Below are 19,630 nucleotides of genomic sequence, written 5' to 3' on the forward strand. Positions count from 1 at the left end.
GGGGCTCGAGCCTGGGGGGCGGAGGCAGGGGGGGCTCGAGCCTGGGGGGCGGAGGCAGGAGGGGCTCGAGCCTGGGGGGCGGAGGCTGTGCTGAGCCGGGAGCGCGCCACTGCCCTCCAGCTGGGCGACCAGAGCGAAGCTCCGTCTCAAAAAAAAGTTTTTTTTATGTGCAACTTAGAAAAGGGGCACAAAAGGGGTACAGAGACTCCCCGTGCCTCCTTCCATGAGCCCCTAGGATGCTGACCTCTGGCAGAACAGAACCGCAGTTCATTCAGCAGCAAGCAGGCGTTGGCGTTCATGTTGGTGCGATGCCACTCTGCCCTCCAGGGTTGTTGGAAGTCGATGCTCGGTGCTGCGAAGAAAAGTGGGCGCTGGGACAGCGCGGTTCTTACTTCCCGGACTGCGGGAAGGGCACCCTCCCCGACCGTGTTGTCTGCAGAGCACAGTGAATTCGGGAATGCACGCGGATGTATTCCGTACGCCTTTGGGGTTGTCCTTACTCCTGCGTCTGATCTCCTTTGGCTGCAGCCACACCCCACGATCGAAACTAAACCCAATTGGCTAACAGCTGAAAACTCTCTAAACAGGTAAAAGCCACGGAGAGCTGGGACCTGCCTGTGGGCATCTCCAGCACGGGTGTCTTGGTGAAAGTACAGGGACGTTGAATGTGCTGCAGTCAATGTAGTAAGCACGGCATGTCTAACAGCTACATAGGATAGGGCCTAACAAAGTTATTGACACACTTACTGTTTAACGAGACAGGAAAGTTTCTACTTCCCACAACGATTTATTCTCACTTAGCGGCTAACTCATGGATGACTTTACTGTGGTCTAGGGTCCGATGATGAGTCTCCTATTTTGTAAAATGCCCCCTGGTTTGGGTTTCTCTGATGTCTTCTCGTTAATTGATTTTATATTATGCATTTTTGGCAAGAAAACTTCAAAAAGGGCAATTGCGTCCTTCCCAGTGTCTTAGAAGGCACAGGGTGGCCATGGCTGTTGGTGTTAGTCAGGTCCCTGTGGCTGAGGTGGTGTCCACCAAGTGTATCATAAAGTATCTTGTGGGGAAATATTTTGTGACTATATAAAGATCTTGTTTCTTTTTTTTTTTTTGAGACGGAATCTCTCTCAGTCACCAGGCTGGAGTTCAGCGTCTGTCGCGATCCTGGCTCACTGCAACCTCCATCTCCTGGGTTCAAGCGATTCTGCCTCAGCCTCCTGAGCAGGTGGGATTACTGGCGCCTGCCATCACGTCCAGCTAATTTTTTTTTTTTTTTTCCTGTATTTTTAGTAAAGACAGGGTTTCACCATGTTGGTTAGGCTAGTCTTGAACTGCTGACCTCAAGTGATCTGCCCGCCTCAGCCTCCGAAAGTGCTGGGATTACAGGCCTGAGCCACAGGCCCTGCAAGAGGTTGTTTCTAATCATACTCCTATCACTGACTTTAGCACCGCCGAGTGTTTCCCGAAAATAACTGTTAGTGTGCCATTTGTTAAATGATTTTTCTGTTTCCATTACTCCTACATTTATTAGTTAGGATTCTCCTGTAAGAAAGAACCATCTCTTCTCATCATTTTTCTATTCAGTTGTTAATTTTCGTTAGTATATCTTTTTTTTTTTTTTTTTTTTTTGAGATAGAATCTCACTCTGCCTCCCAAGGCTGGAGTGCAGTGGCATGATCTTGGCTCACTGCAAGCTCTGCCTCCTGGATTCAATTAATTCTCCTGCCTCAGCCTCCTGAGTAGGTAGGATTACAGACACCCACCACTGTGTCCGGCTAATTTTTGTGTTTCTAGTAGAGATGGGGTTTCATCATCTTGGCCAGGCTGATCTTGAACTCCTGACCTCAAGTGATCCACCCACCTCGGCCTCCCACAGTGCTGGGAGTACAGGTGTGAGCCACCCTGCCCGTCCTATTTTTGTTAGTACATCTTTTTATTCTATGGATTCTAATCCATTGCTATCATGTATTTTGTTGCTCACATTGTCCAGATTGAGGTGTTAGGAGCCCCTTCATGTTGGCCTCTCTGTAGCCATTCCAGCCTTCTGGAGCTCTGTCTTTCTTTCTGGCACCACAGAATTCAGGCTCGTCTTGTGCTTGCCTTGACATGTCCCAGAATCAGTCATTTCTCCAAGGAGCCCTGGTTCCTTTTAGTTTAGAAGGTGGTGTTGGCCAGGCAGGATGGCTCATGCCTGTAATCCCAGCACTTTGGCAGGCCGAGGCAGGCAGATCATGAGATCAGGAGTTCAAGACCAGACTGGCCAACATGGTGAAACCTCGTTTCTACTAAAAAATAACAAAAATTAGCTGGGCATGGCGGCTCATGCCTATAATCCCAGCTACTTGGGAGGCTGAAGTAGAAGAATTGCTTGAACCGGGACATGGGAGGTGGAGGTTGCAGTGAGCTGAGATCGAGCCACTGCACTCCAGCCTGAGCTACAGAGCGAGATTCTATGTCAAAAAAAAAAAGAAGGTGGTGTTTAGAAATCAAGATCCTGGTGTCAGATAGATATATTGCTATGGATGCCATTTCTTCTTGGCTTTCTATACACAGCTAGGTTCTATACACTATACGCATATAAATCTATTTCAGTATAACCGTATCTGTGTTTGTATATATAGTAAACTGTGGCTGGGTGCAGTGTCTCATGCCTATAATCCCAGCACTTTGGGAAGCTGAGCGGGGAAAATCGCTTGAGGTGAGAAGTTAGAAACCAGCCTGGCCAACAAAGTAAGGCACTCATCTCTATAAAAAATTATAAAATAAATGAGCCGGGCATGCTGGCATGTGCCTGTAGTCCCAGCTACTCTGGAGGCTGTGGTGGGAGGACCATCTGAGCCCAGGAGTTTGAGGCTGCAGTGAGCTATAATTGTGCCACTGCACTCCAGCTTGGGTGACAGAGTGAGATTTCATCTCAACAAACAACAAACACATACACAAAAAAAACCCTGTGGGTTTATTACAAGTTATTCACTTGTAATCATGTTAGGTTCACTTGTTTCTATTTCATTTTGATTACTTACTGATTTTAAGTTTTTTAGTTTTTGTTTTCTGGCACGTGAAACGTGTGGTTCTAAAAGTCCGCAAAATCTAAACTCAACTACAAGACTTCTATTTCTCATTTAGTCACTTTTTTACTTTTTTTTTTTTTTTTTTTTTTTTTTGAGACGAAGTCTTGCTCTATTGCCAGGCTGGGGCGCAGTGGTGCAGTCTTGGCTCACTGCAACCTCCGCCTCCCAGGCTCAAGTGATTCTTCCTCCTCAGTCTCCTGAGTAGCTGGGACTACAGGCACCCACCACCACACCCTGCTAATTTTTGTATTTTTAGTAGAGACAGGGTTTCACCATGTTGGCCAAGATGGTCTCCATCTCTTGACCTCGTGATCCACCCACCTTGGCCTCCCAAAGTGCTGAGATTACAGGTGTGAGCCACCGTGCCCGGCCCGTAAATTTACTCATTTTTTGGGGGCAAGTGCAGATTCAAAGAAAAGTTCCTTCATGGTGGTGGTACCCCTCTTCCCCAGCAAGTGCCAGTGATAGAATTAAGACCTACTGCCAATCTCTCTTTCAGTTTTAAAAAATGGTTTGTGGCTACTCTTTGGCAGACAGTGGAGGAAGTGAAAAAAAGCTTGGGGTCATTTAAAGAGTAGATGAGAGGCTGGGCACAGTGGCTCAAACCTATAAGCAGGGGGAAGGATTGCTTGACTTATATCTTTTAGATGGGCATTTGAGGCTGCAGTGAGGCGTGATCGTGCCATGGCACTCCAGCCTGGGCAACAGAGTGAGACCCTGTCTCAAAAAAAAGAAGGTTGAATGTACTGAATTTTGCCTCCCAGAGGGTTGAGCAGCATTCTCTGGAATCCAACAGGGGCCACAAGAGCTAAATTCAGTACATTTAAAGGTGAGCAGATCACTTGAGGCCAGGAGTTCAAGACCAGCTGGGCAACGTAGTGGAACCCCCATCTCTATGAGAAATTAAAAAAAAAAATTTAACTGGGCATGGTGGTGCCTGCTTGTAGTTCCAGCTACTCAGGGTGCTGAGATTGAATCCCCTGTTCTGAGTACAGAGTGAGTGAGCCACCCTGGACTTGCCTTCAAGTCCCAGAAAGTGTTTTATAAGTTAAGGGTATTAGGCCGGATGCAGTGGCTCACACCTGTAATCCCAGCACTTTGGGAGGCCGAGGCGGGTGGATCACCTGAAGTCAGGATTTCAAGACCAGCCTGGCCAAGATGGCGAAACTCTGTCTCTACTAAAAATATAAAAATTAGCTGGGTGTGGTGGTGGGTGCCTGTAATCCCACCTACCCAGGAGGCTGAGGCAGAGAATTATTTGAACCTGGGTGGCAGAGGCTGCAGTGAGCCGAGATCACGCCCCTGCACTCCAGACTGGGCAACAGAGTGAGACTGTCTCAAAAAAAAGTTAAGGATATTAAATATATTTATATATGGAGGTCATAAAAATATACATATTTGGGCTAGGCATCATGGCCCATGCCTGTAATTCCAGCACTTTGGGAGGTTGAGGCAGGCAGATCACCTGAGGTCAGGAGTTCGAGACCCGCCTGGCCAACATGGAAAAACCCCATCACTACTAAAAATACAAAATTAGCCGAGTGTGGTAGTGTATGCCTGTAATCCTAGCTACTTGGGAGGCTGAGGCAGGAGAATCGCTTGAAACCAGGAAGCAGAGGTTGTGGTGAGCCAAGATCGCACCATTGCACTCCAGCCTGGGCCAAAACAGCAAAACTTCATTTCAAAAAAAAAATATATATATATATATGTATTTCCAGTTAAGTAATAAGCGTTTATTATAAAAGCATTGCTTTACGTGTTTAGTCAGCTGAACAGAGTGTGATTAATTCCTCTGTTGCGTCTGTGGACCACGTGGCCCATGGGGTGAGGGTCTGGTAGTCTTGGCAACAGGCGGGATGACTGCATGCTCTTCCCCTGTTCTCCAGGATGTAGTTACTGTAGCAAGCTTGCTGGAGAGATGGGGGCACCCCCAGGGCGAGGCCAGTCCTTCCGCAGGGCTCATCAAGCTTGGAGTTCTCTTCATCTCTTGTAGAGCTCCTTTTCAGAGGCCCCTGGGGTGCACTTTTTGTCGTGAACCCCCTCTTCTTAAGTATGGTGCCAGCGGATATGAGGGACTTGGCCGTGGGTCCTACTCCCCGCTCTGGCTGTCTCTGGCCATGTTGTGATCTCTGCTGAGATTTCTCAGTCTTCCCTATCGAGAAGCAGCAGCTCCCGACCCTCCTGCAGGTGGCTCCCTTAGCAGCCGAGGGGCCTGGGGCCATGTGCTCAGGGCAACCACTGCGCACTAGCGTTGGGTTCAGGAGCGTGAGTCCGACACTGCGGAGCTGCTCCCCTCTCCACTGTGTTTGTGGCATCATCATCTTTAACACCAGCGCACACTTGAGCCATCACTGATGACTGTCTTTGTTTTTTCGCTAGAGATGTGTCTTTTTTTTTTTCCTTTCAGATGAAGTTTTGCTCTTGTCGCCCAGGCTGGAGTGCAGCGGTACAGTCTTGGCTCACTGCAACCTCCGCCTTCCAGGTTCAAGTGATTCTCCTGCCTCAGCCTCCCGAGTAGCTGGGATTACTGGTGTCCACCACCATGCCGGGCTAATTTTTGTATTTTTAAGTAGAAATGGGGTTTCACCATATTGGCCAGGCTGGCCTTAAACTCCTGACCTCATGTGATCCGCCTGCTTTGGCTGCCCCGAAGTTTTGGGATTACAGGCGTGAGCCACCGCACCCTGCTGAGGTATATCTTTGAGATGGGGCCTCTGCTGTCTTGTAAGTTGCTTTGGGGCCTGCAAGCTGTCGGTGCATGGGTAACCGTGGCTTTCGTGAAGAGTTATTTTCATCTTCCTAAACCCAGAGATTTCCAAGTGCTTTTCAGACTTCACAGGTATTTTGGGAAAACCGAAACTGTTTTTCCTCTACCCTCACAGCACAACAGTCAGCACAGAGGAAGACTTCTGTGACCAAATGTGGTGGAGGAGGGAGTTTCTCACCACCATGTGAGTGTCCTTCACCCTGCCTGCCTGGAGAGAGTCAGGCCACAGGGTGAGGGCTCAGTTCCCAAGATGTAACCACACAATGGGGTCATCTTGCCCCCTGCCTAGGCAGAGCTCATTCATCAGCTCTCTCTATGGGAATTACCACAGAGAGAGCGAGTCATACGGAGCCGGCTGTGCAGAGAACAGTTTTTTTTTGTTGTTTTTTTTTTTGAGACGGAGTTTCACTCATGTTACCCAGGCTGGAGTGCAATGGCGCAATCTCGGCTCACCGCAACCTCCGCCTCCTGGGTTCAGGCAATTCTCCTGCCTCAGCCTCCCGAGTAGCTGGGATTACAGGCACGCACCACCATGCCCAGCTAATTTTTTGTATTTTTAGTAGAGACGGGGTTTCACCATGTTGACCAGGATGGTCTCGATCTCTTGACCTCGTGATCCACCCGCCTCGGCCTCCCAAAGTGCTGGGATTACAGGCTTGAGCCACCGCGCCCGGCCAACGAGAACAGTTTTATTATGACTCAAATCAGTCTTCCCGAGAATTTAGGGATCAGAGTTTTTAAAGACAACTTGATATGTAGGAGGCCAGTGAGTTGGAGAAGAAAGGGTAGGGAGTTGAAGCTGTCCTCGAGTCAGTTCCTTGTGGGGGCCACAAGATCAGATGAGCCAGTTTGTCAATCTGGGTGGTGCTGGATGATCCATCCAGCACAGGGTCTGCAAAATGTCTCAAGCACAGCTTGACCTGAGGTTTTGCCATAGCGATGTTATCCCCACGAACAATTTGTGGAAGGTCAGAATCTTGTAGCCTATAGCTACATGACTCCTAAACCATAATTTCTTTCTTTTTTTTGAGACAGGGTCTCACTCTGTCACCTAGGCTGGAGTGCAGTGGCATTATCATGGCTCACTGCAGCCTCAGCCTCACAGGCTCAAGCAGTCCTTCCATCTCAGCCTTCCTGGTGGCTGAGACTACAGGTGTACACCATCACACCCTGGTTAATTTTTGTATTTTTGGTAGAGACAGGGTTTTGCCATGTTGCCCAGGGTGGTCTCGAATTCCTGGGGTCACGTGACCCTGCCTCACCTTCCCAAAGTTCTGGGACAACAGGGGCCAGCCACCGCATCTGGCCCTAAACCATAATTTCTAATCTTTTGGCTATTTTGTTGTCCTACAAAGGCAGTCTAGTCCCAAGGCAAAAAGGGGGTTTGTTTTGGGAAAAGGGTGTTACTGTCTTTGTTTTAAACTATAAACTAAGTTCCTCCCAAACTTAGTTTGACCTGCACCCAGGAATGAACAAGGAGAGCTTGGAGGTTTGAAGCAAGATGGAATTGGTTAGGTCAGATCTCTTTCATTGCCTCAGTTATAATTTCGCAGTGGTGGTTTCAAAGACTGCCCTGCTTCTGACACCAGCCTCGAGTCCTGGCCTCCGGAACTTCTGACTGACCACTGGGTTCAAGTTGGGGTTCCCACAACCCCCTCTTTGGGTTGGATTGATTTGCTGAGGTGACTCACAGAACCCAAGGAAACACATACATTTAACAGTTTATTATAAGGGGTATTACAGAGGCTACAGATGAGAAGATTCGTAGGGCAAGATATGGGAGAAGGGGCGTGGAGCTTCCTGGAGGACCCCCACCCCACCCACCACTCCCCAGGAACCTCTCCAAACCCTGTTCTATGGGTTTTTAGAGAGGCTTCCTGAAGACAGCATTCATTCCCCCAGGGTAGAAGGCGGAAGCTCTGGGGAGGGTCTTATAACCTACAGTGGAAAGTCAGATGAGAGTGAAGACCTGGGACAGATTCTGTTTTCTGAGGCCTGACACACCCAACATTGTAACAAAAGACTGACAGGGAGATGGGAGTTACTAGCCAGGAACTGTGCAAGAAAACCATGTGTCGTGATACCACAACAGGCAAACCTACAACATTAAATCAGCTCAGTATTTTTAAAATGAGAAAATCAAAGTGATGAGTTGCCCACTTGTGCTGTTCCAGTGCCTGCTCGGAGCTGGCCTCCCAACCCCACCGGTTCTCTTGGAAGAGGGTGAACACAGAGCGCCTGCTTGGCAGTGGGTCCCTCCCTCCCAGGAGGCTTCTCCTGCTGCTCTCCAACCTTGAAGCTTCCTGTGTTCCTTATTGAAACTAGGTGCTTGTTAGGGACGCCTGCTGGCTGACAGGCAGATTGCATCCAGATGCTGAATCCGTGCTGTTTAAAGCCAATTAATCTCAGCCTTGGGGCTTTGGGGATCATCTGGAGATGGGATTTGTATGGAGGCAGGGCAGGATGTTCTGTGATGAGGTCAGAAGGAAAGGCGCACCATGCCGGCCGACTTACAGGGCCTTGGTGTGTGGGGCTTACCGTGGGTCCTGCGTGTGACCCACAAAGCAGTGGAGAAGTGGGGCCCATCACTGGGTGGTGGGCCAAGTCACTTGATGTGTGGATTTATCAGGCTGCTCTTCTGTGCGGAGCACAGAGCCCTGGGAGTATGCATCTCACATAGAGGGGGCAATGCATGCCATCTGCCTGGCCTGGCTGCCTGAAGCTTTTGAAAACGGGGTGACCTGCTGAGTCCTGAGACCTAGTGTGAAGGAACCTCACCAATGAGGGGAGGCAGACTGTTTGGGTCTGGAATAGCAGGTGTGCAGGAACTGGCAAATAAAGGCTGCAAGGAGCCGCTGGAGCCACATAGGCTTGACCCCATCCTTGGTCTGTCTTCTCATACTGTGCCGAGACTCAAAATCTGAGATCAGACTTTATTTTGAAAATGGCCAGGAGTCTTGGGCAGGTTTGAGGCCAAATAAGATATTGTGATCAGATCCTCAGAAGACTGCCGGGCACGGTGGTGCGTGCCTATAGTCCCAGCTACTCAGGAGGCTGAGGCAGGAGGATCTCTTGAGTCCAGGAGTTCTGGGCTGTAGTGTGCTATGCCGTTTGGGTGTCTGCACTAAGTTCGGCGTCAATATGGTGACCTCCCAATAGTGGAGGACCACCAGGTTGCTTAAGGAGGGGTGAACCGGCCCAGGTCAGAAACGGAGCAGGTCAAAACTCCCGTGCTGATCAGTAGTGGGATTGCGCCTGTGAATGGCCACTGCACTCCAGCCTGGGCAACATAGCAAGACCCTGTCTCTTAAAAAAAAAAAAGAAAAGGGAACAGATTCTCAGAAGAGTAACCCCTATGGGTGGCTATGACCGATGAGTTAAAGAGTCGAGCCCAGTGGCAGAGGACCTGATATAGGATGGTGCCTCAGGCAGTCCTCAGAGGAGAAGAGGCCCAGAGACCTCATAGACCTGAGACTCTGCAGAGAACCGTTGCCATGACTCAGGGGCATTGTGCAAAGGGTTCTGAGTCATCAAAGATCATAGTGATGTTGCATCATTTAGTGTGTATTTGCTAATATTCTGCTTCTTTCCCTGTGTGCACAGCTCTGTGGGTGGCCTACATGTACGAAATGTTTCGGTCTCCAAGACTGTACCAGACAGTGGGACTTCCTACACCCGACACTGGGGCGATGGCGCTGTGCCAGTGTGAGATGGGGGTTAGGAACGCCTTCCTGCAGTGATGTTTGGGTTGAGGTCCCAGTAGCTGGAGGAGCCTGCCCTGTGGTTAGGAGGGGCCTTGCAGGCAGAGGGGCACCTACAGCCCACCCCAGGCTCTAAGGGCATGTGGCAGCAGCAGGCAGGAGCCTGGGGTCCAGGTGTCCTCAGTGGAACAGCAAGCCTGGTTCAGCATTTTTGAAAAGATTCCTTTGGCAGCCAAAAAAGTGGGAATGAACAGCAAAGAGGCCAGTTCAGGTCTCTTGCAGTAAGACATGGTGTTGGCCAAGGTATGGGCAAGGGGGCGGGAGACAGCGAAAAATCAAGGCTTGCTCCATGGGCTGGACGATGGGGCTGCTGTAGGAACTGAGGGAGATGAGGAACAGAAGTGTGGAGGAGCACTGAGATGGTCGGCAGGGCCCCTGTTAGCTCTGGCAATGGGTGGGCACACAGCAGCTTGGAGGAGCCAGGCTGAGGTAGCGTGATGGGCCTAGGGTGCTCAGCAGGACTGGGCAGGGTCGGGGAGGGCACCTGCATCACAGGAGGTGTGTAGAATGGAGTGAGGCTGTCTTTGCTCCGGAGCCACATTGGAGAAGTGCTGTCTCAGGACCCCCAGGGAGCCCTGGTACCCCCAGTGGGTGTGTCCTTCTGACCAGCCCTTTCTGGGGGGGCCCACGCGTCTTGCAGCCCCTTACCCACTTCCTTGTGCTTCATCACGGCTGGTGCTCAGCCTGGCTCTGCCCTTGTGCTCGCTCCCCCTGGGAGTTGGGACTTTGCACAACCATTGCTGTGTCCTGAGATGGAGAGTGCCCTGAGACAGGTGGGGGCTTCTTTCTGCTCTGGCAGAAGCACCTGGGCCATGACCCACCAGGCCACAAGTTTGTTCCTGTCCCCCAACTGGATGTGGCTCTTTGAGGCCATGCAGTGCCCCTGTGTGGACACCAGAGAAGAGCTGCAGGGGATTTTTGTGTCCAAATGGAGCTCATACTTGGACCCCTAAAGGGTTGGGGGCAGCCAGGAGCAGCCAGAAGAAACTCTTTTTCAGGAGACCACTCACTGCAGCGTGGAACTCCCGAGTTCAAGTGATCCTCCCACCTCAGCCTCCCAAAGTGTTGGGATTACAGGTGAGAGCTACAGCTACTGTGCCCAGCCTGTTGCTTTTTGTGATCTTTGTTTTTAAATTTTACTTTTTCTAGCACTTTATTTTTATGGTTTTACCAAAATACTAGTCCATGATGAACAAAATAAAAGAACAAAGGAATCTACTTTTGCATGGTATGTTAGACCATTCTTACGTTGCTAGAAAGAAATACCTGACGCTGGGTCATTTAAAAAGAAAGGAGATTTAGGCCGGGCGCTGTGGCTCACCCCTGTAATCCCAGCACTTTGGGAGGCTGAGGCGGGCGGATCACGAGGTCAGGAGTTCGATCAGCCTGACCAACATAGTGAAATCCCGTCTCTACTAAAAATACAAAAATTAGCCAGGTGTGGTGGTGCACACCTATAATCCCAGATACTCAGGAGGCTGAGGCAGGAGAATTGCTTGAACCTGGCAGGCGGAGGTTGCGGTGAGCTGAGATCGCTCCATTGCCCTCAAGCCTGGGCAACAAGAGTGAAATTCCATCTCAAAATAAGTAAATATACAGTGTGGAAAAAAAAGAATAGTATTTAATTATGATTTTAAAAATAAATAAATAAAGGAGTTTTAATTGGCTCACGGTTCTACTGGCTGTACAGGAAGCATAGCACTGGCACCAGCTTCTTCGGAGGCCTCAGGAAACTTTTACTCCCAGAAGGTGAAGGGGGAGCAGGCACAAAGCAAGAGAGGGCGCGTGAGTGGTGGAGAGGTGCCACCCACTTTTAAATGACCAGAACTCACCATCACCAAGGCAGCACCCAGCCATGAGGCGTCTGCCCGCACCATCCAAACACCTCTACCAGGCCCCACCTCCAGTGATGGGGAGTATAATTCTACACAAGATTTGGGCAGGGATAAAGATCCTAACTGTCTCAGGTGTTGAATCTTCCAGGAGTAGGGCGCTGGGTAGGAAGCTGGCTCTGAGGGACTGATGTGGGTTTCAGTCCTCATGTAGTCACTTAGCAGCCCTAGTTTTCTCAGCTGTGAAATGGACAGAGTGCTGCATTAAAGCTATTTTATAGAACCTAGCTCTTGTAGCTGGGCAAACCATGTTTCCCATCTTTCCTTCCTCTATTTCCTCTGGATTTCTTTTTTTTTTTTTTTTTTTTTTTTTTTTTCTGAGACGGAGTCTTGCTCTGTTGCCAGGCTGGAGTGCAGTGGCACAGTCTTAGCTCACTGTAACCTCCGCCTCCCGGGTTCAAGTGATCCTTCCACCTCAGCCTCCTGAGTATCTGGGACTACAGGCATGTGCCACCACACCCGGCTAATTTTTGTATTTTTAGCAGACACGGGGTTTCACCATGTTGGCCAGGATGGTCTCGATCTCTTGACCTCGTGATCCGCCTGCCTCGGCCTCCCAAAGGGCTGGGATTACAGGTGTGAGCCCCCGTGCCTGGCCTGGATTTCTTTTTTTAAAAAAATTTTGCAACAAACCACACTGCCATGTATGTACCTATGCAACAGTTCTGCATGGTCTGCACATGTACCCCAGAACCTAAAGTGCAGTAAAATATATATTAAAATTTTTTTTTAATTTTTGGAAACAGAGTCTTACTGTTGCCCTGGCTGGAGTGCAGCAGCACGATCTTGGCTCACTGTAACCTCTGCCTTCTGGATTCGAGTGATCCTCCTGGTTCAGCCTCCCAAGCAGCTGGGACTACAGGCGCCCACCACCACACCCCGCTAATTTATATTTTTAGTAGAGATGGGGTTACACCATGTTGGCTGGGCTGGTCTTGAACTCCTGACCTCAGGTGATCTACCTTCCAGGCTAAGTGCAGTGGCATGATCTCAGCTCACTGCAACCTCCGTCTCCCAGGTTCAAGCAGTTCTGCCTCAGCCTCCCAAGTAGCTGGGATTACAGGTGCGTACCACCACACCTGGCTAATTTTTTTGCTGCTGTTGTTTTGTTTTTTGAGATGCAGTATCACTCTGTCATCCAGGCTGGAGTGCAGTGGTGCAATCTCGGCTCACTGCAACCTCCACCTCCCGGGTTCAAGTGATTCTCATGCCTCAGCCTCCCAAGTAGCTGGGACTACAGGCATGTGCCACCATACCCGGCTAATTTTTTTGTATTTTTAGTAGAGACGGGGTTTCACCATGTTAGCCAGGATGGTCTCGGTCTCCTGACTTCGTGATCCACCTGCCTCGGCCTCCCAAAGTGCTGGGATTACAGGTGTGAGCCACCGCAAGCCTTATTTTTGTATTTTTAGTAGAGACAAGTTTTTGCTGTGTGTTAGGCTGGTCTTGAACTCCTGACCTCAGGTGATCTGCCCACCTTGGCCTCTGAAAATGCTGGGATTACAGGTGTGAGCCGCCATATCCAGCCATGGTGACTGTTGATAGGGAATGGGAGGTGGGTATTGTGGAAGGAAAGTTAGGGCCCCTAACCGAGTACCTGTACCTGCCTTCATTGCAGTGGCCACCATGCTGCCGCTGGGCTCGGCGCCGGCCCTGAACGAGCTACTGCTTCGAAAGGAGGAGGAATGGAGGGCGCTGCAGGCCCGCCACACCAGGCTGCAGGAGGCGGCTCTGCAGGACACACAGAGCCAGCTGCAGGAGGCTCAGGGGAAACTGCGGTGCCTGCAGGAGGACTTCGTCTACAACCTGCAGGTGCTGGAGGAGCGGGACCTTGAGCTGGAGCGCTATGACGCCGCCTTCGCCCAGGCCAGGGAGTGGGAGGAGGCCCGGCGGGCGGAGGTGAGCGAGCTCAAGATAGAGGCAGCTAAGCTGAGGCAGGCGCTAGCCAGAGAGGCCAGGAAGGTGGAGGAGCTGCAGCAGCAGCAGCAGCTGGCATGGCAGGAGCATCGCCTGGAGCTGGAGCGCGTCCACAGGTGAGCCATGACAGACGCGCCTCCTGTGCAGCGCCTGGCGGAGGCCCCCGCAGGCCTCCTGCTCCGCCGAGCTGCCCGAATGCTGTCCAATCTCACTGCCCTCCTCCCGCTGCTGATTCCAGGACACGGGAGCTGGTCTGAGTGGCAGAGTGCCTCATGGCCTCTGAACACCTGTTTGTTGAGTGAATGTGAATCCCATGGATCCAGGAATGCCCTGGCTGTCTTTTTTGGTGTTCTGATACAACTCTGAAATTAATGGAGTTTATTTTAAATATTTGGAATTTATTTCATTAATTAAATGAAGCCTGTGGTGGGACCCCTGGAACTCACCCACATGCCTGGTATCCCCTCAGCTCCACTCATCCAGCCGTGCTGTGGAGAGTTTGAGGAGACAGGTAGGAAGGGAGGGAGCATTCTCTGACAAGCTCTTCCATCCCCCAGCTTTGGAAGCACTGCATATTCATCATAGCACGTTAGCTGTTAGATGCCCTTCCCTGTGTGGTGCATGTGTACAGACATCAGGAGAGGAGCCGGCTGCATGCTCTGTTTGCACTTCACAGGATCCTGGATATTTTTTCATGATTTATATATTCTTCTAACATAAGCAGCATTTTTTTTTTTTTTTTTTTTTTGAGTTGGAGTCTTGCCGTGTCACCCAGGCTGGAGTGCAGTGGCACGACCTTGGCTCACTGCAACCTCCATCTCCCGGGTTCAAGTGATTCTCCCGCCTCAGCTTCTGGAGTACATGGGACTACAGGTGCCTGCCGCCATGGCCAGCTAATTTTTTTTTGAGACAGAGTCTTACTTTGTCACCCAGGCTGGAGTGCAGTGGCACGATCTTGGCTCACTGCAATCTCTGCCGCCCGGGTTGAAGCAATTCTCTTGCCTCAGCCTCCCAAGTAGCTGGGTTAACAGGCACCTACTACCATACCAGGTTAATTTTTGTAATTTTAGTAGAGACAGGGTTTCACCATCTTGGCCAGGCTTGTCTTGAACTCCTCACCTTATGATCCACCCGCCTCATCCTCCCAAAGTGCTGGGATTACAGGCGTGAGCCACCAACCACAGCCGGCCTTTTTTTTTCCCCCTTTTTGTATTTTTACTAGAGACAGGGTTTTGCCATGTTGCCCAAGCTGGCCTTGAACTCCTGACCTCAGGCTATCCACTGGCCTCAGCCTTGCAAAGTGCTCAGATTACAGGTGTGCGCCATCACGCCTGGCTGTAAGCAGCTTTTTAAAGCACTTTTTAACGCCACAGGAGTAAACTGTTCTTGTCATAGAAGGTCATTTCTTACAGAAGATGATGTGGTGGAATGTCCAAGTGAAAGCCACTGCAGGTAGTCTGTTGTGTCATCTCCAGGACCCAAATAGAGCCTCCCGCGCACACTGCTTCGAAATGTGTATACCTTTGGTAAATATTTAGTATGGCTTTTCTTAATGCTGTTTTATTACCATAGTGACAAGAATGGTGAGATTGACCACCACCGGGAACAATATGAAAATCTCAAATGGAGGCTGGAGAGAAAGCTTGAGGAGCTCGACAGTGAGCTTGCTCTGCAGAGACAGGTACAGCCTCTGGGGGTCGGCCCTTTTTGGGTGCTTTCCCCGCCTGCCCACTGTGAAACTGAAATCATACAGGGTTGGGGAAAAGACAACCATTGGGTTCATTGCCTGCATTCTCCTTGGGAGTAAAGTGGGGTCACTGGGGCAGATGCCACTCTGGGATGGGCTGCAGGGAAACAGGATGGGATGTCTACATGCAGCCACTCTCAGTGTTTCCTTTCCTCATGGGTTAGTCAGGGTTCTCCAGGGAAACAAGCAATAGGAGACGCGTAGATGTGTAGGAGATAAATTGTAGGAATTGACTCATGCAGTTATGGCAGCCATGAAGTCCCACAGTTTGCCCTCTGCAAGCTGGAGAACCTGGGAAGCTGGTGGTGTAATTCAGCACAGGTTCAAAGCCCTGAGCATGAGGGAGCCACTGATGTGAGTCCTGGTCCAGTTCTGAAGGCCCAAGACTCAGGACTGTGATGTCCGAGGGCAGGAGAAGGTGAATGTCTTAGCTCAAGCAAGGAGAGCGAATTCACCCTTCCTTACGTTTTGTTCCATTCAGGCCCTCAGTGGATTGGATGGTGCCCATCCACACTGGGGAGGAAGGATCATCTTTTCTTCATCTGTGAATTCAAACACTGATGTCTTCGGGAAGCGCCCTTGCAGACATTCCCTAAGACAATATTTTACCAACTGTGTGGGCTGCCGGTAGCCCAGTCGTTTGCCACAGGAAATTAACCTGCATACCTCAGAAATGATGAAATTTTTAGAAAACGTATAATTTTAAAAACATGAGGTATTTACTGTAGAAAAGAATTTGGAATTCCAATTATGGTAAGTTTGAAAACAGGTGCTTCAACTGACAATTGGCGGTCACCAAATTTCTCCTTGGGGGTTCTTGAAACTAACCCTACACCTCCGAGAGACTCAGCTGTGCTGGGGTTTTGTAGGACATCCAATAGATTTATATCCAGAGACCACATTCAGAGATGCTGCCACTGTGAGCACGTGACAAGGGGTTGTGTCTCTGCGTGTACAGGTCTGATGAGGGGCTGTGTCTGTGCAGGTGCAGGTATGACGTGGGCCTGCGTCTCGGCAGGTGCAGGAGTCACGAGGGGCTGTGTCTGTGCAGGTGCAGGAGTCACGGGGGGTTGTGACTCTGCAGGTGTCATGAGGGGCTGCCTCTGTGCAGGTGCAGCAGTGTTGAAGGGCTTTGTGCAGGTGTGACAGGGTCTCCTCTCTTGTCCTGTCAGATGTTAGGAGTTTGGTTGTGTTGAGAATTTGCCACACTCACGTCAGCAGAGAAGAAGGCCACGCTCATGTCATGATGGCCTCTTGTGTGGACTTGCTGTCCACTTGTGCCTGGAAGCAACTCCCCTTGTTCACAGGTCCCTGAGGCTGCTTCTGAAAGGGCCTGGAGAGGACTTTCTCTTGGAATTCTCAGGGACCAAGGAGCTTTGTCGATTACGGGTGGACTTGACTTTCGGAACAGCCAGAGTTCTTTAGGCATGAAGCCAGCATCTAAAATCGGTGGTCAAGAAGAGACCAATGATGACTTTTGTAAGTAATGAGGCTTTCTCAAGTGGCTCCAGATCACTTTCAAAAAAGGAGTTTGAGGCCGGGCGCGGTGGCTCAAGCCTGTAATCCCAGCACTTTGGGAGGCCGAGGCGGGTGGATCACAAGGTCAAGAGATCGAGACCATCCTGGTCAACATGGTGAAACCCCGTCTCTACTATAAAACTACAAAAAAATTAGCTGGGCATGGTGGCGCGTGTCTGTAGTCCCAGCTACTCAGGAGGCTGAGGCAGGAGAATTGCCTGAACTCAGGAAGCGGAGGTTGCGGTGAGCCGAGATCGCGCCATTGCACTCCAGCCTGGGCAACAAGAGTGAAACTCCGTCTCAAAAAAAAAAAAAAGGAGTTTGAGGAGGATCCAGCTGTGGGTGGTCCTGCCTAGCAGGGGGGGAGCTCTCAGCCGCATTTGGGGACAGTGACAATTTGAGGCTGTTGTAGCCGGTGGGACACAGCCATTCTTGTCAGGGTTTCTGGCTGGGCCGTGACTCTGGCTGACTTCTTAGGCTGTCCTCGCCGAGCTTCTCAGACTCGGCAGGGTTTGTTCAGGGAGAGCCCTCTCAGATGTGGGGAACATGGATTTTTTTTTTTTTATCGTGTTCAGATAGTAGCCTTGTCTCTGGAAGGAAGGAAATACCTGTTTTAACTTAGCAGCATTGGTTACTGTGGGCAAGTTTGGCGGCACATATCTAGTGTGGCTTTGGGCAGTCTGATCCCGTGTGGGCTCTGGGATGCTGGCACTGGCTGTTGGGAAGCCCTGTTCTGCTGCTCCTCGCATCTCCGCCTTTTAGTTACTAAGCTGGGGTCTTAGATGCTTGTCAGTTTCATGGCTTCCTTTGGTCTGATTTCTTGTCTCTTGTTTCAAAAGATCTTTGTGTTTATTATTGTTAGAGGTAGAATTGACTCAATAGAGATGAGGATTTCTTTTTCCTCTCCTTTTTTTTTTTTTTTTTTTTTTTTTTGTAGAGACAGGGTCTCACTATGTTGCCCAGGCTGGTCTTGAACTTCTGGGCTCAAGCAATCCTCCTGCCCCAGCCTCTTAGAGTGCTGTTATTGGTGTCACTGACCCCAGCTTCTCTCCTTGACAGTGTGTATGGTCCTTCTCTGTTGACCACTGTGTCCTGCTCACCTCTGGATCCCACCTCCTAGGACATGGAGGGGAGGGTCTTTGCTGGGTTCCCACTGTTCTTTCACCATGAAACCTGTTTGTTCCAGGAACTGCTGCTGGAGTTTGAATCGAAAATGCAGAAGAGGGAGCACGAATTCCGTCTGCAGGCTGACAACATGAGCAACACAGCCTTGTCCCAGGAGCTCAAGGTAACTGGGGGCACCCTTGGGTTTTGAAGTTTTTCAGTTTTTCCTTGGCCAAGTGTGGTGGCCACACCTGTCATCCCAGCACTTTGGGAGGCCAAGGCAGGAGGATCCCGTGGGCCCAGGAGTTCGAGACCAGCAAGCAGGTGGGCCATGTGGATGCCCTGTGCCCCATGGCAGGGTGGGCACTCCCATCAAAGGTGGACATTGGGTGCCAGTTCACTTTCGCCTCCAACTGCTGTGTGAGTTGGTCACAGCCCTGAACACCTGCCCGTGGTGGGCATCACAATACGCACATCAGCAGGAAAAGCAAGAGCTGAGTCTCGGTGCCTGCTCATGCAGGGCGCAGCCCGGTCCTCACACCAGCGGACTTGGGCGCAGCAGCCATCGTCACTGCCCATAGCTTACAGGCTGGGAAACAAGCCCGGGGAGGTACTGAAGAGTTCAGGGTGCAGCTGGGACTCCAGTGGCTTACGTTTAATTTTCTTATTTAAATAACATGCAAATTATGTGCTAAGAAACAAAAATACAGTTAAATTGGTCTATTGGGCTTGGACATGTATGGGGCACCCTAATGGGACTGATTTTGGTGGGGTGCTGAGTGCTGTCGGAGGGTCATTGAAGGCCAGGCATCGTGGCTCATGCCTATAATCTCAACACATTGGGAAGCTGAGGCCTGTGGATCACCTGAGGTCAGGAATTCAAGACCAACATGGGGAAACTCCATCTCTACTGAAAATACAAAAATTGTCTGGGGGTGGTGGTGGGTACCTTTAATCCCAGCTAATCAAGAGGCTGAGGCAGGAGAATCACTTGACCTGGGAGGCGGAGGTTGCATTGAGCCGAGATCGTACCACTGCTCTCCAGCCTGGGCGACAGAGCAAGACTGTCTCCAAAAAAAAAAAATGGTCATTGAGTCTCATGTGAGTTGTTTTAGTAGATTCTCACCGTTTTACTGCTGCCTGAATTTTTTTCTTCTCTCTCTCAATCCTGATAAAATGGCAGTAGGTACCCCTAATGCCCTGGTGTCTTCCAATTATTGCTGCATTTTGAACTGTTTTTTATCATTCAAAGGTTAAACTACTGCACAAAGAGCTGGAGGCTCTGAAGGAAGCCGGGGCGAAGGCTGCAGAGAGTCTGCAGAGAGCAGAGACCACCAACGCGGAGCTGGAGAGGGAGCTCCAGAGCCGCGCCCGGGAGCTCCAGGACCTCGAGGCTGTGAGTGACGCCCGGTGCGTGAGTCCTTTATCTCCTCCTGAGATGCGCTCTGTGGCAGTGTCGCAGGCCTGGACTGGAGTCTGGGAGGTTGTGCCTTTTCTGCTCATTCCAGGCTGGGCTTTGCTTTCATTTCATCTGCTTCTTCCACCAATATTTATTTCTTTTCAGGATAAAGGACCTAGAGGACAAACTTCACTCTGTGCAGCTAACCAACAAGAAAGAAGAGGAAATATTTAAGAGGAAGTGAGTGGTTAGCCTCCCAACATCATGCAGCGTGTCAGTGGCCCCGGGTGAGGAGGGAAGTGGAGCCACTGTGCTGATGGCCCAGGGAGTGAAGGGTCCCACTCGGGGATTCAGGCCTGGGAACTGCTGTCCTGATTTTCGAGGGAGCGAAGGGTCCCACTCTGGGGGTCGGGCCTGGGAACCACTGTCCTGATTTTCGAGGGAGCGAAGGGT

At 50.5% G+C, this 19,630-nt stretch overlaps 1 protein-coding gene across 2 annotated transcripts in view; it reads left to right on the plus strand.

The window, feature by feature from the left end:
* Window positions 1-19,630, plus strand: part of LOC116525468 (coiled-coil domain-containing protein 57) — a 45,838-nt gene that overhangs the window by 860 nt on the left and 25,348 nt on the right. For both annotated transcript variants that reach the window (XM_032241227.1, XM_032241226.1), the window contains exons 2-6: window positions 13,111-13,525; window positions 14,982-15,090; window positions 17,861-17,962; window positions 19,031-19,188; window positions 19,343-19,417. In XM_032241227.1, the coding sequence (XP_032097118.1) occupies window positions 13,119-13,525; window positions 14,982-15,090; window positions 17,861-17,962; window positions 19,031-19,188; window positions 19,343-19,417 (851 nt within the window). In that variant the 5' untranslated portion in view covers window positions 13,111-13,118. The remainder of the gene's footprint in view (window positions 1-13,110; window positions 13,526-14,981; window positions 15,091-17,860; window positions 17,963-19,030; window positions 19,189-19,342; window positions 19,418-19,630) is intronic.

The sequence above is a fragment of the Sapajus apella genome, unplaced genomic scaffold (genome assembly GCF_009761245.1).
Source record: "Sapajus apella isolate SASKATOON/1434 unplaced genomic scaffold, GSC_monkey_1.0 scaffold48, whole genome shotgun sequence".
Taxonomy (NCBI): Eukaryota; Metazoa; Chordata; class Mammalia; order Primates; family Cebidae; genus Sapajus; species Sapajus apella.